At 41.8% G+C, this 14,298-nt stretch overlaps 2 protein-coding genes across 2 annotated transcripts in view; both read right to left on the reverse strand.

The window, feature by feature from the left end:
- Nucleotides 1-9,425, reverse strand: part of LOC310791123 (NLR family CARD domain-containing protein 3-like) — a gene marked incomplete at its 5' end in the record, with an annotated part of 67,740 nt that extends 58,315 nt beyond the window's left edge. Inside the window, one exon of the mRNA XM_083652823.1 lies at nucleotides 9,407-9,425. Within this exon, the coding sequence (XP_083508949.1) occupies nucleotides 9,407-9,425 (19 nt within the window). The remainder of the gene's footprint in view (nucleotides 1-9,406) is intronic.
- The window catches only part of LOC310791545 (uncharacterized protein), a gene marked incomplete at both ends in the record, with an annotated part of 557,869 nt that overhangs the window by 216,464 nt on the left and 327,107 nt on the right, over nucleotides 1-14,298 (reverse strand). The gene's annotated exons all lie outside the window — the stretch shown is intronic.

A 14,298-nucleotide genomic window follows, 5' to 3' on the forward strand; every position in this document is an offset into this window, starting at 1 on the left:
TAACCACACACATTTTTATAAAACATTAGGTTTAGGCAAGTACAACAATGTGGTTAGAGTTACTGTTTGGTTATGGTCGTGGTTAGATAAGAAAACCCTAATCCTAATCTAACCACATCTTTTTTACTTGTCGCACGTTTTCAGGAAGAAGCAATGGCGGCGACCAATCAAATGAGTTCAGGGCGGGGTTTTCCCGGCCCATACTAGGAGGAAATGTTGGTCCAGGAACAACCAGTTCGTGCTGCAACAAGTACGTACGATTTGCACATGTGTGAGACCTGATTAATGAAACAAAGCAGTGTTTGCCAACTATTTCTCTCACTTAATATAGCTCCTTCTAATGGAGAATATGTCAGATGAAAAGTGTCAAATGGAACTGGTGTTGTCAGGTCTTGTCTGGTCTTTTATATATATATATATATATATATATATATATATATATATATATATATATATATATATATATATATACATGTATATAGTTGTGTTGTCAGGTCTTGTCTGGTCTTTTACTTGTTGAAGAAGAAAGGAAGAATAAGGAGAAACCACACTAAATAGGTATCCTGCAGTGAGAGGCGATAGACTTTACCAAAGTCACGTCGTGAAAATATCTGTGTATTGGAATGATCAGATGAGATGAAGTTGGAAAATGAGCAGAGCGTTTTGTGTGTTTCGCTACCCCTGACCAGCCAATCAGAGTGATTTCTCTACCCCTGACCAGCCAATCAGAGTAATTTCTCTAACCCTGACCAGCCAATCAGAGTGATTTCTCTACCCCTGACCAGCCAATCAGAGTGATTTCTCTACCCCCGACCAGCCAATCAGAGTGATTTCTCTACCCCTGACCAGCCAATCAGAGTGATTTCTCTACCCCTGACCAGCCATCTGGATTACCAGGTGTCACTCTTCTTCAACTCGGCAAGCATAACGTTATAATCCACGGAGCAATTCTAGAAGTGAGTCGCATATTAACATGAATCCCAGTCTTCCTCTGTTGAAACACACCACGGTGGTGTAAAAATTGTGCTGCTTATTTACCTTACAAGTGTAGTCCTATTTAGTGTAGGCTATAGAGACATGTCAACATGAAACAGTGTGGTTTTTGAATGGAGAGTATATATATATATTTAGAACACGGCTCTCTTGAATACTCGATTCTGATTGGTCAATCAACAAGATTCACCGGTCATTATTTCTCGACAACCGACCGCTGCTCTGCCACACCTGGATTAATCAGTTGATAAGAGCTTTTTGTCAGCAAACACTACTAATTAGGCCAACCAGTTGCAGCTGTGGTGTCTTGTGTGCCAATTACGAATGAAACCGCTTTGTCGTTGAAAACGCTATTAAAAAATCTATTTGAATAATTATTTTTGTCAGATTATTGAATGATTTAGTTGTAGGCCGTGTTCTAAGCGGGATAATGTATATTGAGGCGGTGATTACTGGGAAATAATGACCTTCAGGTGAATTATTAAGCCCTCCGCTGTGCGTCGGGCTCAATCATCACCTGTCGGCATGGACAGTAAATATAATGGACTACCTGAGCTATATGTTTTTGACACGGCAAAATGAAGCTCACTTCCCGATATTGTTTGATTTCGTTTGATTGGATGAATGGATTTTCCTGTTGCATTGTGGGAAATCTGTTCAAACCTGGAGCCGGGAAAACAGGAAAGGGCGTGAGCGTGGACGGGACTCGGGGGAGGGTTTCCTCCGCCACGGCATCCATCTTGTTCATGTTATTTTCCCTGCTAGCCGTTAGCTTGGCTAACAAATGTTGCTAACGTTAGTTGCTATTGCTAGCCTTGCTCCATTGCTGTCACAGTGAATACAATAGCCCGAAGAAAAACCAGAGTATTATTTCCTCCAGACCTCGCGCGGCGTCACCAGCCTGCCGCTTGCATCTTCCACAAAATCGAGGTAATCTTATTTTCTAACGTAACGCTAATTGCATAGCATGACATTAACGCTAGCTACATGTCCATTTGTCATTACAGGAGGACGTTAGACTAGAGTAGCATAAGTTAACGTTATACAACGTTAAACAGTATTGCATGCTGCACAGATTCGGACGTAGACAGAAAACAAACGCAGTTCTGTTTACCTAGGTTACCTCTTTGAGATGAGGCAGACTCAAAGCATACTCATATGATCTACCAGCTATAGCGTTATATATCTAGCTAACGTTAGATGAGGGGGAACAAGCTGGGGGTTCAACTCCTCTGGATAGTTTATCCACCTCTGCATTTACAGTATTTAGTAATCGCACGTAGTGTTGGGTAAGCAAACGTTAACGTTATACAGTGATTAACAGTGTCTAATTCGTTTCTTCCAGGGGTAGCTGCTGTCCAGTACCAGATGGGACACACAACAGAGCATCATGATTTGTGAAGATCAAAGCTATAATATTCTGTTCTCCTGAGATTAACGCTAAACTATACACGTTACTGCTGATCAGTTGTTTCAACATAGGAAATTGCAATAACATAGGAAAGTGCAATAACACACAAGCCAAATGCTGACATGAGAGATTTGCTTTGAACAATTGTAGCTAGTATCTGCCAGTGACCGGAGAATATTGTTGTATTTGCTTGTTTTAATGCTTTTGTCAATAAACATTGTCAACAAAGATAGCCTTGTTGTATATTATCATGTATAAGATTGTTGATGTCGAGTGAACACAAACCGAAGATTGGACCAGAGGACAGGACGACGGAGAAACTTAACCGACCAGCAGTCTGAGTCTGCTTCAATCAACGAATGCTTTATATTTATTGAAATGAAATATGGTGATATCTGGTGGTCTGACATTACTCTCTCTAGCTAGGCTAACTGGCTCATATTATGTCATATTATTGTAACGTCTGAATCAGCGTTTCATAATAGCCTTACGTTTATAGCCTGGATGACGTTAGCTAATGCTACCCATCCTTCCATTGGTGTTACACGTTATATTTTTAACTGAGCTTTGCGGAATTACCTCAACACAATTGTGTATCAGCTTTAAATGTCCAATATATACAGCGTTACACAAACGACCAGCAGCATTCAAATGTGCAAAAACGTTATATTTATTGAAATGTGGTGATCATGTCACAAGTCACATTACATAACGATATAGCGTTAGGTGTTCTTTTGATCAACAGACCTCGGGGGCTCGCTATACTGTTGCTACGTTGCTAGCTAGCTAGCCGCAGATCAGCTCTGAAGCCCCAACTTCAGAGCTGCCCAACTTCAGAGCTGCCCGTCCACTAAAACCCGATTTGGATATAGCGTTTTAGGTGTTCTTTTGATCAACATACCTCATCACGGGGATCTATACTGTTACGTGTGTCTACTAACATCATTAAAATATCATAAGGGTAACGCTGTTTCTGTTATTTTACTTTTATCTCTGGCTACGTTGCTAGCTAGCTAGCTAGCCTGCCTTGGCAACTGGTTGGGATCATCTGATTTCCTGTGGCTGGTGTCAAAGAAAATCCCGCCCCCAAAGTTATAATTTTTATCGGCTCTTTTACTCGAAATGGGACCATAATTTAGAAAACGGAGCCCAGGGGAGCATGAAAAAGACTTGAAATTGTTTATTCAGACCATAAGCTCATTCGGAAAATGTTTATTTAAGACACAGAACGAGAGAGAAGTCGGCTCATTTTTACATTGGAGCCAATGTACGTGTCGTCACTTCCGGACCTGACGTGCGCCCCCCTGCGGTCTTTTCGAATTAATGGAATTTCACGACTGGCTTCATACATTCCCTAATTCTGTTGCCCACTGCCTGTCGGTCATTATTTCCCCCGTAATCACCGCCTCAATATACATTATCCCTTACATATATACATATATACATATATTAGGGATGTAAATTTTCGGTTAATTTCACTTTCGATTAACCGACGCTAATAATCGATTAACCTATCGTTTAATTCATAATTTTTTAATATAAAAAAATAATAATAAAAAAAAAATTAACTGATAGACCGACAGCAATAACCGAACAACGACGTTAGCGACGGTTAATCGATTAACGGTTAACCGTTGACATCCCTAATATATATATATATGGTGGGTAAACTACTCGCTTTGGATAGTTTACCCACCTATGTCTTTACCACTACACTGTTTTAGACAGAAACTATGGGGACATTTTTGCAGCAAAACACATGAGAACTTGCATGATGTAATTTATACTCAGAGAGTATTCACACATCTGTGTCCTAAAGTTTAATTCACTAAATATTTATTGATCTGCAAGTGACAATCTGAATATGTATGTGGTTTGCGTGGGTGGAGGAGAGGGAGGGGCTACTTCGCGCTTTCCCAAACTTGGGGTCGCATGGAATTCAATTGGAGTCCCCTAAAATTTCGAGTAATTGATCGATACAAATAATTATTGTTCTAATAATAAAAACACCACACACTCAATTTAAAACAACTGAAGCTACCCTACGTTTTCACAAAAGTGTCAGCTAAATGACAGAATGTAAATGTAAATATACATACCGCTAATTGTCATGATAGAGAAATAACATGTGACCCCCTTATGAATAGAAAATACTTTCTTCAGTAGGGAGGTGGCCTTTTGAGCGATATGCTGCAGGAACTGAGCTGTAGACCTGTTAGTGGGCTCTGTGTTCACCAGATATAGCCCATATCTGTAGCCTACTTAGCTCTTCTTCAATTTTCATTATTCATTGTTTAATTTGAGTCATTGTTTGTTCAGCATTAATTTGAGCTCACCTCAATACTGTAGGACATCAAATAACATTTTCTCATTGCAGTATAACCAGTCCTCTTACCTTGTGTCTGAAGGTCCAGGTTCATTACTGAACTCTGGAGGTCTATGTTTAGACCAGTCAGTCTTCATAGACAGACAGCTGGGTACTGGAGACTCTGCTCTCTGGCGGGTGGGGGGGGATGCTGTTGAAAAATGTAAAAGTAGATTTGAAATGTTCATGGAGGTACTGCAGGGTTCCGCCAATTTTCATCAAAATAAATGTGGAAATTTTAGAAATGCATTTTAGACAAAAATAATAATATTGAGACTCACAGTCTAGGTTTCCAGGTTCATTACTGAAGTATATTAAATCATCTTTAGACCAGTCAGTCTTCATAGACAGACAGCTGGGTACTGGAGACTCTGCTCTCTGCCTGTGGTGCTGACCTCTGCAAACACAAATGTTTGATACATATCATCATTAGTTCTAGTAATTATAATAATTAATTGATTGGATTTATATAGCGCCTTTCTACACACTCAGAGCGCTTCACATATCAGGGGAGGGAAGGAGAGGGAACTCAGCTCATCCACCACCGATGTGTAGCACCCACCTGGGTGATGCACAGCAGCCAGTTTGCGCCAGAACGCTCACCACACATCAGCCTATCACAGTGGAGACTCACCACACATCAGCCTATCACAGTGGAGACTCACCACACATCAGCCTATCACAGTGGAGACTCACCACACATCAGCCTATCACAGTGGAGAGTTGAGGACTGAATGTGCCAATTAAGTAAGGAGGGATGATTAGGTGGCCATGATTGAAGAAAGGCCTGTTTGGGAATTTGGCCAGGGCACCGGGGTTACACCCCTCAGGGCACCGGGGTTCCACCCCTCAGGGCACCGGGGTTCCACCCCTCAGGGCACCGGGGTTACGCCCCTACTCCTGTGAAGAGTGCCGATGGGATCTTTAACTCATTGAGTGCCAATGACGACTTTAGTCGTCAATTCGGATAGTAACGTTGAGTGCCAATGACGACTAAAGTCGTCAATTGCGTTTTTTGACGGTGGGACGTGGATCAAAGCCAGATCCATCTCCTGTGAAAGTATTGTGCATGTTGAATGTGTAAAAGCTATTTTAGGGACCCATTAGGTGGCGACAGTGCTCTCCAGATTAGAGAAAGGCGAGGAAAAAAGAGAGAAGAAGTCATGGGGAAACGGAAATCGCATCGATATGCATGAAGCATAACGTTAGCTGTGCCTGTGAACAGCAGTCAATCTGCTGCCACAATTGAGCCCCTCCGTCTCCGCTGCGATAGCCCCTCCATATGATTTAGTTGCCGACACCAGCGTCTTTCTGAAAAGTTACATTATTCTCAGCTGGGAGCCGGCGACACGCTGTGAAAAAGCGGGGGGATGCAGCGCACTTTTCAGTGCAGACAGAGCAAACGCAGAGCAAACGCAGCAGAGCCCCAGAGACACTCCCACAGAGGAGGAGGAGGGGGGGTGGGGCACGCAGGGCAGTATACAACCATTGACAGTAAACACAGACCCAGACAGCAGCAGGCTCGATAGACAGAGAGACAGGCAAACAAGCTAGACTATCTGATGCCCACCAGACTTAAATCAAGACCAGCAAGAAGGTGTAGGGTCTGCGCACGCAGGGGCCAGCGCTGCTGGTTGCAGCTAAAAAATATTATTTGGCCAAACAAAATTCCTTTGTTTTCACTGTTTTATTGAAGGAAATTATTTTTGAGGTGTCATTACATCAGAAAATATTAGCTTCAGAGTCAATGATGTGCTTGAAATGCTTCATTTCACAAAAGGCGGAATATCTCAGCTTCTAAATTGAAACGTGTGTTTTTGCTAAAATCAACCTATCTTCTCCGGCTGATAACTAAAAAATTGAAAATGATATCAATAAACTTTTTTTTGCAGATGATAGAAGAGAGTCTCATCGTTCTTTGTGCGTGTTCGGTGTTTACATAGTAATATCACACAATATTCTGTGGGCCTCGAGAAATCACTGAAAACGCTCTGAAACTCTGGCACTGGGAGCATCCGTTCTCCAAAAGTGGCTGGCACTCAATGAGTTAATGACCACAGAGAGTCAGGACCTCGGTTTAACGTCTCATCTGAAGGACGGTGCTCACTCACAGGACAGACTCCCTGTCTCTGCCCTGGAGCATTGGGGAGATTATTCATCAGATCAGAGTATTCATCAGACCATTCAGACCAGAGGGGAAGAGCACCTCCTACTGGTCCTCCAACACCACATCCAGCACCAGTCTCCCATCCAAGGAGTATCCTAGGCCAGACCTGCTTAGCTTCCCAAGGAAGCCAGTAATGTAATGCAGGAGCCACTGGTGCTGAATGTGTGTAAAGACACACAACTTCTTGCAACGTTGCACATTGTCCGTTTTTCTGACATCTGGAGTTTTTGATAACATGGTCTGTTGATAAGTGTCCAGGATGCCAGGTTTTGCATCAGTGGTAACCACGGCAACAGATGAGGAAAGATGGCCCCTCCCATTCAGGTCTCTGCAAACTCTACAAACTCATGTAGTCCCACTGAGCGCGCTCAGTCAACGTCGGGGCCGGGTAGGCTTTAGAGCTGAATGCCCTTCTGGGATAAATAAAGTCATCTGAATCTGAAACAAGCTGCTCTCACCCTGCTCATCACAGGTTAAACTCAATGGTGTTTCATTGCAGTAGACAGAATTTTGCTTTTTCGATTCAATTCGTTTTTTTTATTGAATGATTTTTCCAAGTCCTGCAACAGCATTTCAAAGTAGTTTACGCTATCCACTTCCTCGTGATAAAATATGTGTTTATGGAATGAGATTTTGTAAAATCAGACTGGAATTCGTATGAGATTATGTTTTTCAAAACCTTTAATCTGTGCCAAAATCATTCATTCAAAGTACTTTGGATACAAATAGGAACACATCTATAGTTTGGCTTATTATTATGTTCTACTTTGAGCACATGCATAATTTGGCATGTTCTCATGTTCTCAGGCTATTATGAAGTTTAGAGTGTAACAGTCATCTTACTTTGTATCTGAGGGTCCATGTTCTCATGTTCTCAGGCTATTATGAAGTTTAGAGTGTAACAGTCATCTTACTTTGTGTCTGAGGGTCCATGTTCTCATGTTCTCAGACTATTATGAAGTTTAGAGTGTAACAGTCATCTTACTTTGTGTCTGAGGGTCCATGTTCTCATGTTCTCAGTCTATTATGAAGTTTAGAGTGTAACAGTCATCTTACTTTGTGTCTGAGGATCCATGTTCTCATGTTCTCAGTCTATTATGAAGTTTAGAGTGTAACAGTCATCTTACTTTGTATCTGAGGATCCATGTTCTCATGTTCTCAGTCTATTATGAAGTTTAGAGTGTAACAGTCATCTTACTTTGTGTCTGAGGGTCCATGTTCTCATGTTCTCAGTCTATTATGAAGTTTAGAGTGTAACAGTCATCTTACTTTGTGTCTGAGGGTCCATGTTCTCATGTTCTCAGTCTATTATGAAGTTTAGAGTGTAACAGTCATCTTACTTTGTGTCTGAGGGTCCATGTTCTCATGTTCTCAGTCTATTATGAAGTTTAGAGTGTAACAGTCATCTTACTTTGTGTCTGAGGGTCCATGTTCTCATGTTCTCAGGATATGAAGTTTAGAGTGTAACAGTCATCTTACTTTGTGTCTGAGGGTCCATGTTCTCATGTTCTCAGGCTATTATGAAGTTTAGAGTGTAACAGTGATCTTACTTTGTGTCTGAGGGTCCATGTTCTCATGTTCTCAGTCTATTATGAAGTTTAGAGTGTAACAGTCATCTTACTTTGTGTCTGAGGGTCCATGTTCTCATGTTCTCAGTCTATTATGAAGTTTAGAGTGTAACAGTCATCTTACTTTGTGTCTGAGGGTCCATGTTCTCATGTTCTCAGGATATGAAGTTTAGAGTGTAACAGTCATCTTACTTTGTGTCTGAGGGTCCATGTTCTCATGTTCTCAGACTATTATGAAGTTTACAGTGTAACAGTCGTCTTACTTTGTGTCTGAGGGTCCATGTTCTCATGTTCTCAGGCTATTATGAAGTTTAGAGTGTAACAGTCATCTTACTTTGTGTCTGAGGGTCCATGTTCTCATGTTCTCAGGCTATTATGAAGTTTAGAGTGTAACAGTCATCTTACTTTGTGTCTGAGGGTCCATGTTCTCATGTTCTCAGGCTATTATGAAGTTTAGAGTGTAACAGTCATCTTACTTTGTGTGTGAGGGTCCATGTTCTCATGTTCTCAGGCTATTATGAAGTTTAGAGTGTAACAGTCATCTTACTTTGTGTCTGAGGGTCCATGTTCTCATGTTCTCAGTCTATTATGAAGTTTAGAGTGTAACAGTCATCTTACTTTGTGTCTGAGGGTCCATGTTCTCATGTTCTCAGGCTATTATGAAGTTTAGAGTGTAACAGTCGTCTTACTTTGTGTCTGAGGGTCCATGTTCTCATGTTCTCAGGCTATTATGAAGTTTAGAGTGTAACAGTCATCTTACTTTGTGTCTGAGGGTCCATGTTCTCATGTTCTCAGGCTATTATGAAGTTTAGAGTGTAACAGTCATCTTACTTTGTGTCTGAGGGTCCATGTTCTCATGTTCTCAGGCTATTATGAAGTTTAGAGTGTAACAGTTATCTTACTTTGTGTCTGAGGGTCCATGTTGATGACTGAAGAGTAGAACCAACTCCTGCACAGACAGAGAGCGGTCAGGAGGCTCTGCTCCAACTTCTTCCTCCACACGAACACTCATCTTCTGAGAGGAGAAAAACACGCACGCACGCACGCACCCACACACACACACACACACACACACACACACACACACACACACACACACACAGTACTACCCTGGTAAGTTAGTGTCACCTTATTTTCTTCAAACATGTCTAATTAAAAACAGTGTATTAACTCTTTGCACGCCAGAGTATTTTTTTAAGTTGCCACTGAGTTGCCAGAATTTGTGATCATATTCACTCATCTTTCAAGACCCACAGAATATTTTGTAGGGGTGTGCCGAAAAATCGTTTCTTAGATGCATCGCGATGAAACGACACGTAACGATTCAAATCGATGCAAAATGTTCGATTATCGATTACTTTTCCTGACCACAGAAACAGAGCCGTAGCGCCCGGAACGAAAAAAGCCGGCCGGACAGTTTTACATAAGACCGACTGTAAACAGAGAAAATGGCGGCGGCAGCTAACGCGCTAGCTGCTCTGACTGAGCGTCAGATTCACCCATCTGGGTTAAAATCCACGGTGTGTAGGCAATTCGGGTTTTATGAACATGAAGGCAGAAGCTACTCCGTGTGTAAAGGTCCTTACACATCAAGAGCGATGCGAATAGACGGCACGAAATTGCGATGCGAGTTTTGACCCACCTGTCAATCACAGCCACAGATGTGTACACGTCGGAATACCAAGATACCAAGTACCGACGCGAAAGTATTTCACCCAGAAAGCAGTTCCTCAACTGTACGACGAGACCAAAACCGAAGTACTGGAATCCCTGAAGAAAGCATGCAGGGTGGCTATAACATGTGATGCATGGACTTCAGTCGCAACTCAATCGTATGTCACGGTAACGGCACACTTCATAAGTGACAACGACTGGGAGCTGGTGAGTTATGTCCTCCAGACAAGAGTGATGACTGAGAGCCACACGGGTGCACATACAGCTGAGCTGTTGCTAAAAGTAGCAGCAAAACGTTTGCTTGTTGTGGGATGCTATGCTGCTCACTGGTCATTTGTAAAGGATTTTGTTTGGAAGTCTTTATTTATTATTTATGAATAAGCTATTTGTTTTGTATTAAACAAACATGCTAGTACCGAAATCTGTGAAAAAAGCAGAGGATTTTGGTTAAAAGTTTTATTTTCTATTACTGAATAGAATAAACAGAATAATCTATTTTTGTATTGATCCTGCCAGTACAGAAATCTGTGAAAACAGCAGAATAAGCTATTTGTTTTTTATATTAATCCTAAATCTGTGAAAACAGCAGAGAATTTTGGTTAAAAGAAAATAAGTCTTATTTCTAAAGGCACTTTATTTAAAATAATCTCACCTGTAATTTGTTGTGAATAAGAGCATCTTTTTGTTGTGGGAAATGTTTTGGATGTATTGTTTGGTCTGATTGATCTAAATAAAAGATAATGGAGGTAAATTTGTTTGTTTACTTTAATTAATGGATACTGACAAAGAAATCCTGTATGGGGAAAAAGAGGCATCGAAAATCGTGATTAATCGTAATAATCGTAATAATCGATTAATCATCGAATCGTAGCACCCTGAATCGTAATCGAACCGAATCGTGAGGTGCCTATTGTATTATTGTTTTTACTATTATTTTGGATTGTGTTGTAAATATTGTGTTTTACTTTTAATGCTTCTGTTTTAGGTGTATGGTTTTATAACATCTTGCCAAAAGGACTACAGTTGCGAATTAGCCAGTTGGCTAAAACTGGCGCATTTACAGTAATGTTGATTAATGTGTACTGTCCTTTTTTTTTAAATAAACTGTAACTGAAACTAAGGTGGCACACCCCTAATATTTTGTACTATGAATATGCTTCTGTTTTCACACACACACACACACACACACACACACACACTAGTGCTGCACGATTAATTGAATCGCAATCGCAATCGCGATGTCAGCACGTGCGATTACATAACCGCAAAAGGGTGCGATTATATATAAAATAAAATAAAAAAGTCTGTGTGTGTAAAGGTAAAGGTAAAGTCCCAAACAATGTGTGAAATTTGTTCTCCGCATTCCACCCATCCCCTGGGGGAGCGGTGAGCGGCAGCAGCGCCGCGCTCGGGAATCATATGGTGATCTAACCGTTAGATCACCATGCACTGCATTATCCACCGGGAAGCTCTAGCAAGCAAGAGGATGAGCCCCGAGTTAAGTGCTGTTATGGATGATGCAGTGAAGGTGATTAATTTCATTCAGTCCAGGCCAATGAACCACAGGCTGTTTCAAACTCTCTGTCAAGACAGCGGGGCAGACCACGACCAGCTCCTGCTTCACACAGACGTCCGCTGGCTGTCTCGTGGAAAGACGCTACTGAGGCTGTATGAGCTCCGAGCGGAGGTGTCTGTTTTCCTCACAGAGCACCTGCATCCCCTTGTGGCATTATTTGAGGATGACGAGTGGGTTGCCCGTCTGGCATATCTTGCTGATGTGTTCACCAAGCTGAATGACCTCAACCTATCACTTCAAGGCAAGGACTCACATATCCTTAACACGTTCACTGCCATTGGCGAGTCAACTCGTCAAGCAGAAACCAACAGTTGACTGCCAATGGCGAGTCAACTCGTCAAAAAAAAAAAAAAAAAAAAAATTGACGGTGGGACGTTGATCTAACCCTTTTACATCTCCTATGAAAATATGGGAGCCACCGAACGTGTACAACCCATTCCACCGACCCACTAAGTGGCGACAGTGCTCTCCAGACTAGAAAAAGCCGAGCCAAAACTGCAGGGGAACGCGCGATGAAACCATTCTCATACTGTAAAATGGATTGGCGAAAACGCTTTCGCTTTCGCGCTGGTTGCTGGCGGTGGGGGATTGCAAATTTGCATAATAGATTATGGGTGCAACACACTTTGAAACACGCAGCATAAATAAGACCAGAATCGCAAAAGCTTCATCAAAGCTCTCAACCGAAACCCCAAGAAACGAGCGAGCCCATCCAGACTCGCCCGACGAGGGGCAGCCAGGCAGCAGCAGCAGCAGCAACTCGCTTGTGACACGCCCGATGCAGCCACGGAGGCAGGAGGAGAACACACACGGAGGGAGGAGTTTGAAGGAGAGGGGGGTTTCCTGCTGTTATGGAGGAAATTACTGTTCAAAACTATTGTTTAGATGTCTGACGTCTTACTGATGCCAAAAATGAATGGTTAAAGTGACTGTTCTATCGAATTTCACAAAAAGCCATTTATCTCAGCTTAAATTTTCAGACGCTGAAACCATGCTGTATTCAAGTGCTAATGCCTACATAACTACTAACTCTACAAACTAACTCTTTTAGACAGAGAAAGCACACATTCTATTAGTTCTTTTGAGATATTTTGTGTTCACAAAATCTTAGCAGAAAATAATCCTCTGCCCTTGAAAGATGAGCCAGAATCCTCAAAAAAAAACCTTGGCAGAAGCTACCTACAGTAAAAAAAAAACGGCTGGCAGTGAATGTGTTAACATGTATGACAAAGTGAATGGATTCATAAATAAGGTGAAATTATGGGAGAGGAAATGTGAGGGTGGAGATGTCAGCCGTTTCCCACTGCTTGATGCCCATCTTACCACCACTGATGTTGACAAGCGTCCTGTGGTGAAAATGGTGAAAGCACATCTGTCCAAACTCAACACTGATTTCAACCAGTACTTTGATGACATTGAAGCAAAGTCAGAAAAAGTGGACTGGGTGAGGAACCCTCTCACTGTGAGTGAAAGCAGCAGCAGCCTCCCTGCAAGATTGCAGGAAGATCTGGTGGACATGTCCTCTGATCGTGGGCTGAAGATGGCACATGCTGAAAAGTCATTGACAGAGTTTTGGTGTGATGTTGAAAGGGAATATCCTGAGCGGGGGAAATGTGCACTGAATGAACTTTTTGCCTTTTGGATCTACTTATATGTGTGAGGTGACCTTCTCAGCTCTGACCCACATCAAAAACAAGCAGAGGAACAGACTGAATGTGGAGAACAGTCTGGTAACAGCTGTTGCCACACTGCCCCCAGAACTATCAAAGCTTATGAAAGACAAACAAGCTCAGGTGTCTCATTAAAGCTGCCAAATGACTGAATCATAAGAGTTTTGTCATTCAAATTATTTTAGTTTAATATTCAGTTGTCTTCATTCTTGGCAGTGTTTTGCTGTGAGGTTGAAAGGGAATATCCTGAACTGGGAAATGTGCACTGGACTTTTGCCTTTTGGATCTAATATGTGTGCTATTTTTGTGTGCTATTTTGGTGGGATGTGCACTGATTTGAACTTTTGCTTTTTGGATCTACTTATCTTATGTGTGATATTTTGCCTGGTAACAGCTGCCCCCAGAACTGTCAAAGCTTATGAAAGACAAACTAGCTCATGTGTCTTTTTAAAGGTGCCAAGTGACTAAATAAAAATAGTTGAAACTGTTACTGTGTGAGTCTGAATATATCTATCTCTATATAGGCTATATATAATATTTTGTTCATTCTCAATAAGTGTATAGCTATTTGTATTAACACGTTCACTGCCAATGACGAGTTGAGTCGTCAAACACAATCCAACCGTTCACTGCCAATGACGAGTTGAGTCGTCAAACTGTTTTTTCAGTGGTTTCCACTAGCTGGCGCCCTTGGGCAATAGGTGAATGTGGATCCGACCTCTCCCGCTGCCCCGGAAGTACTCTAACAAAGATTTCTATATAAGGAAGGCGGGATCCTTTCATCGGCGTGGGTTGAAGTAGGTAAGTTGAGATACAGAGCGAGATAGAATTACATAGCGATTTATACATAGAGAATTTCAGCAATTTAGCAATT

Source organism: Poromitra crassiceps (genome assembly GCF_964638095.1).
Source record: "Poromitra crassiceps genome assembly, chromosome: 16".
In the NCBI taxonomy this organism is placed as follows: domain Eukaryota; kingdom Metazoa; phylum Chordata; class Actinopteri; order Beryciformes; family Melamphaidae; genus Poromitra; species Poromitra crassiceps.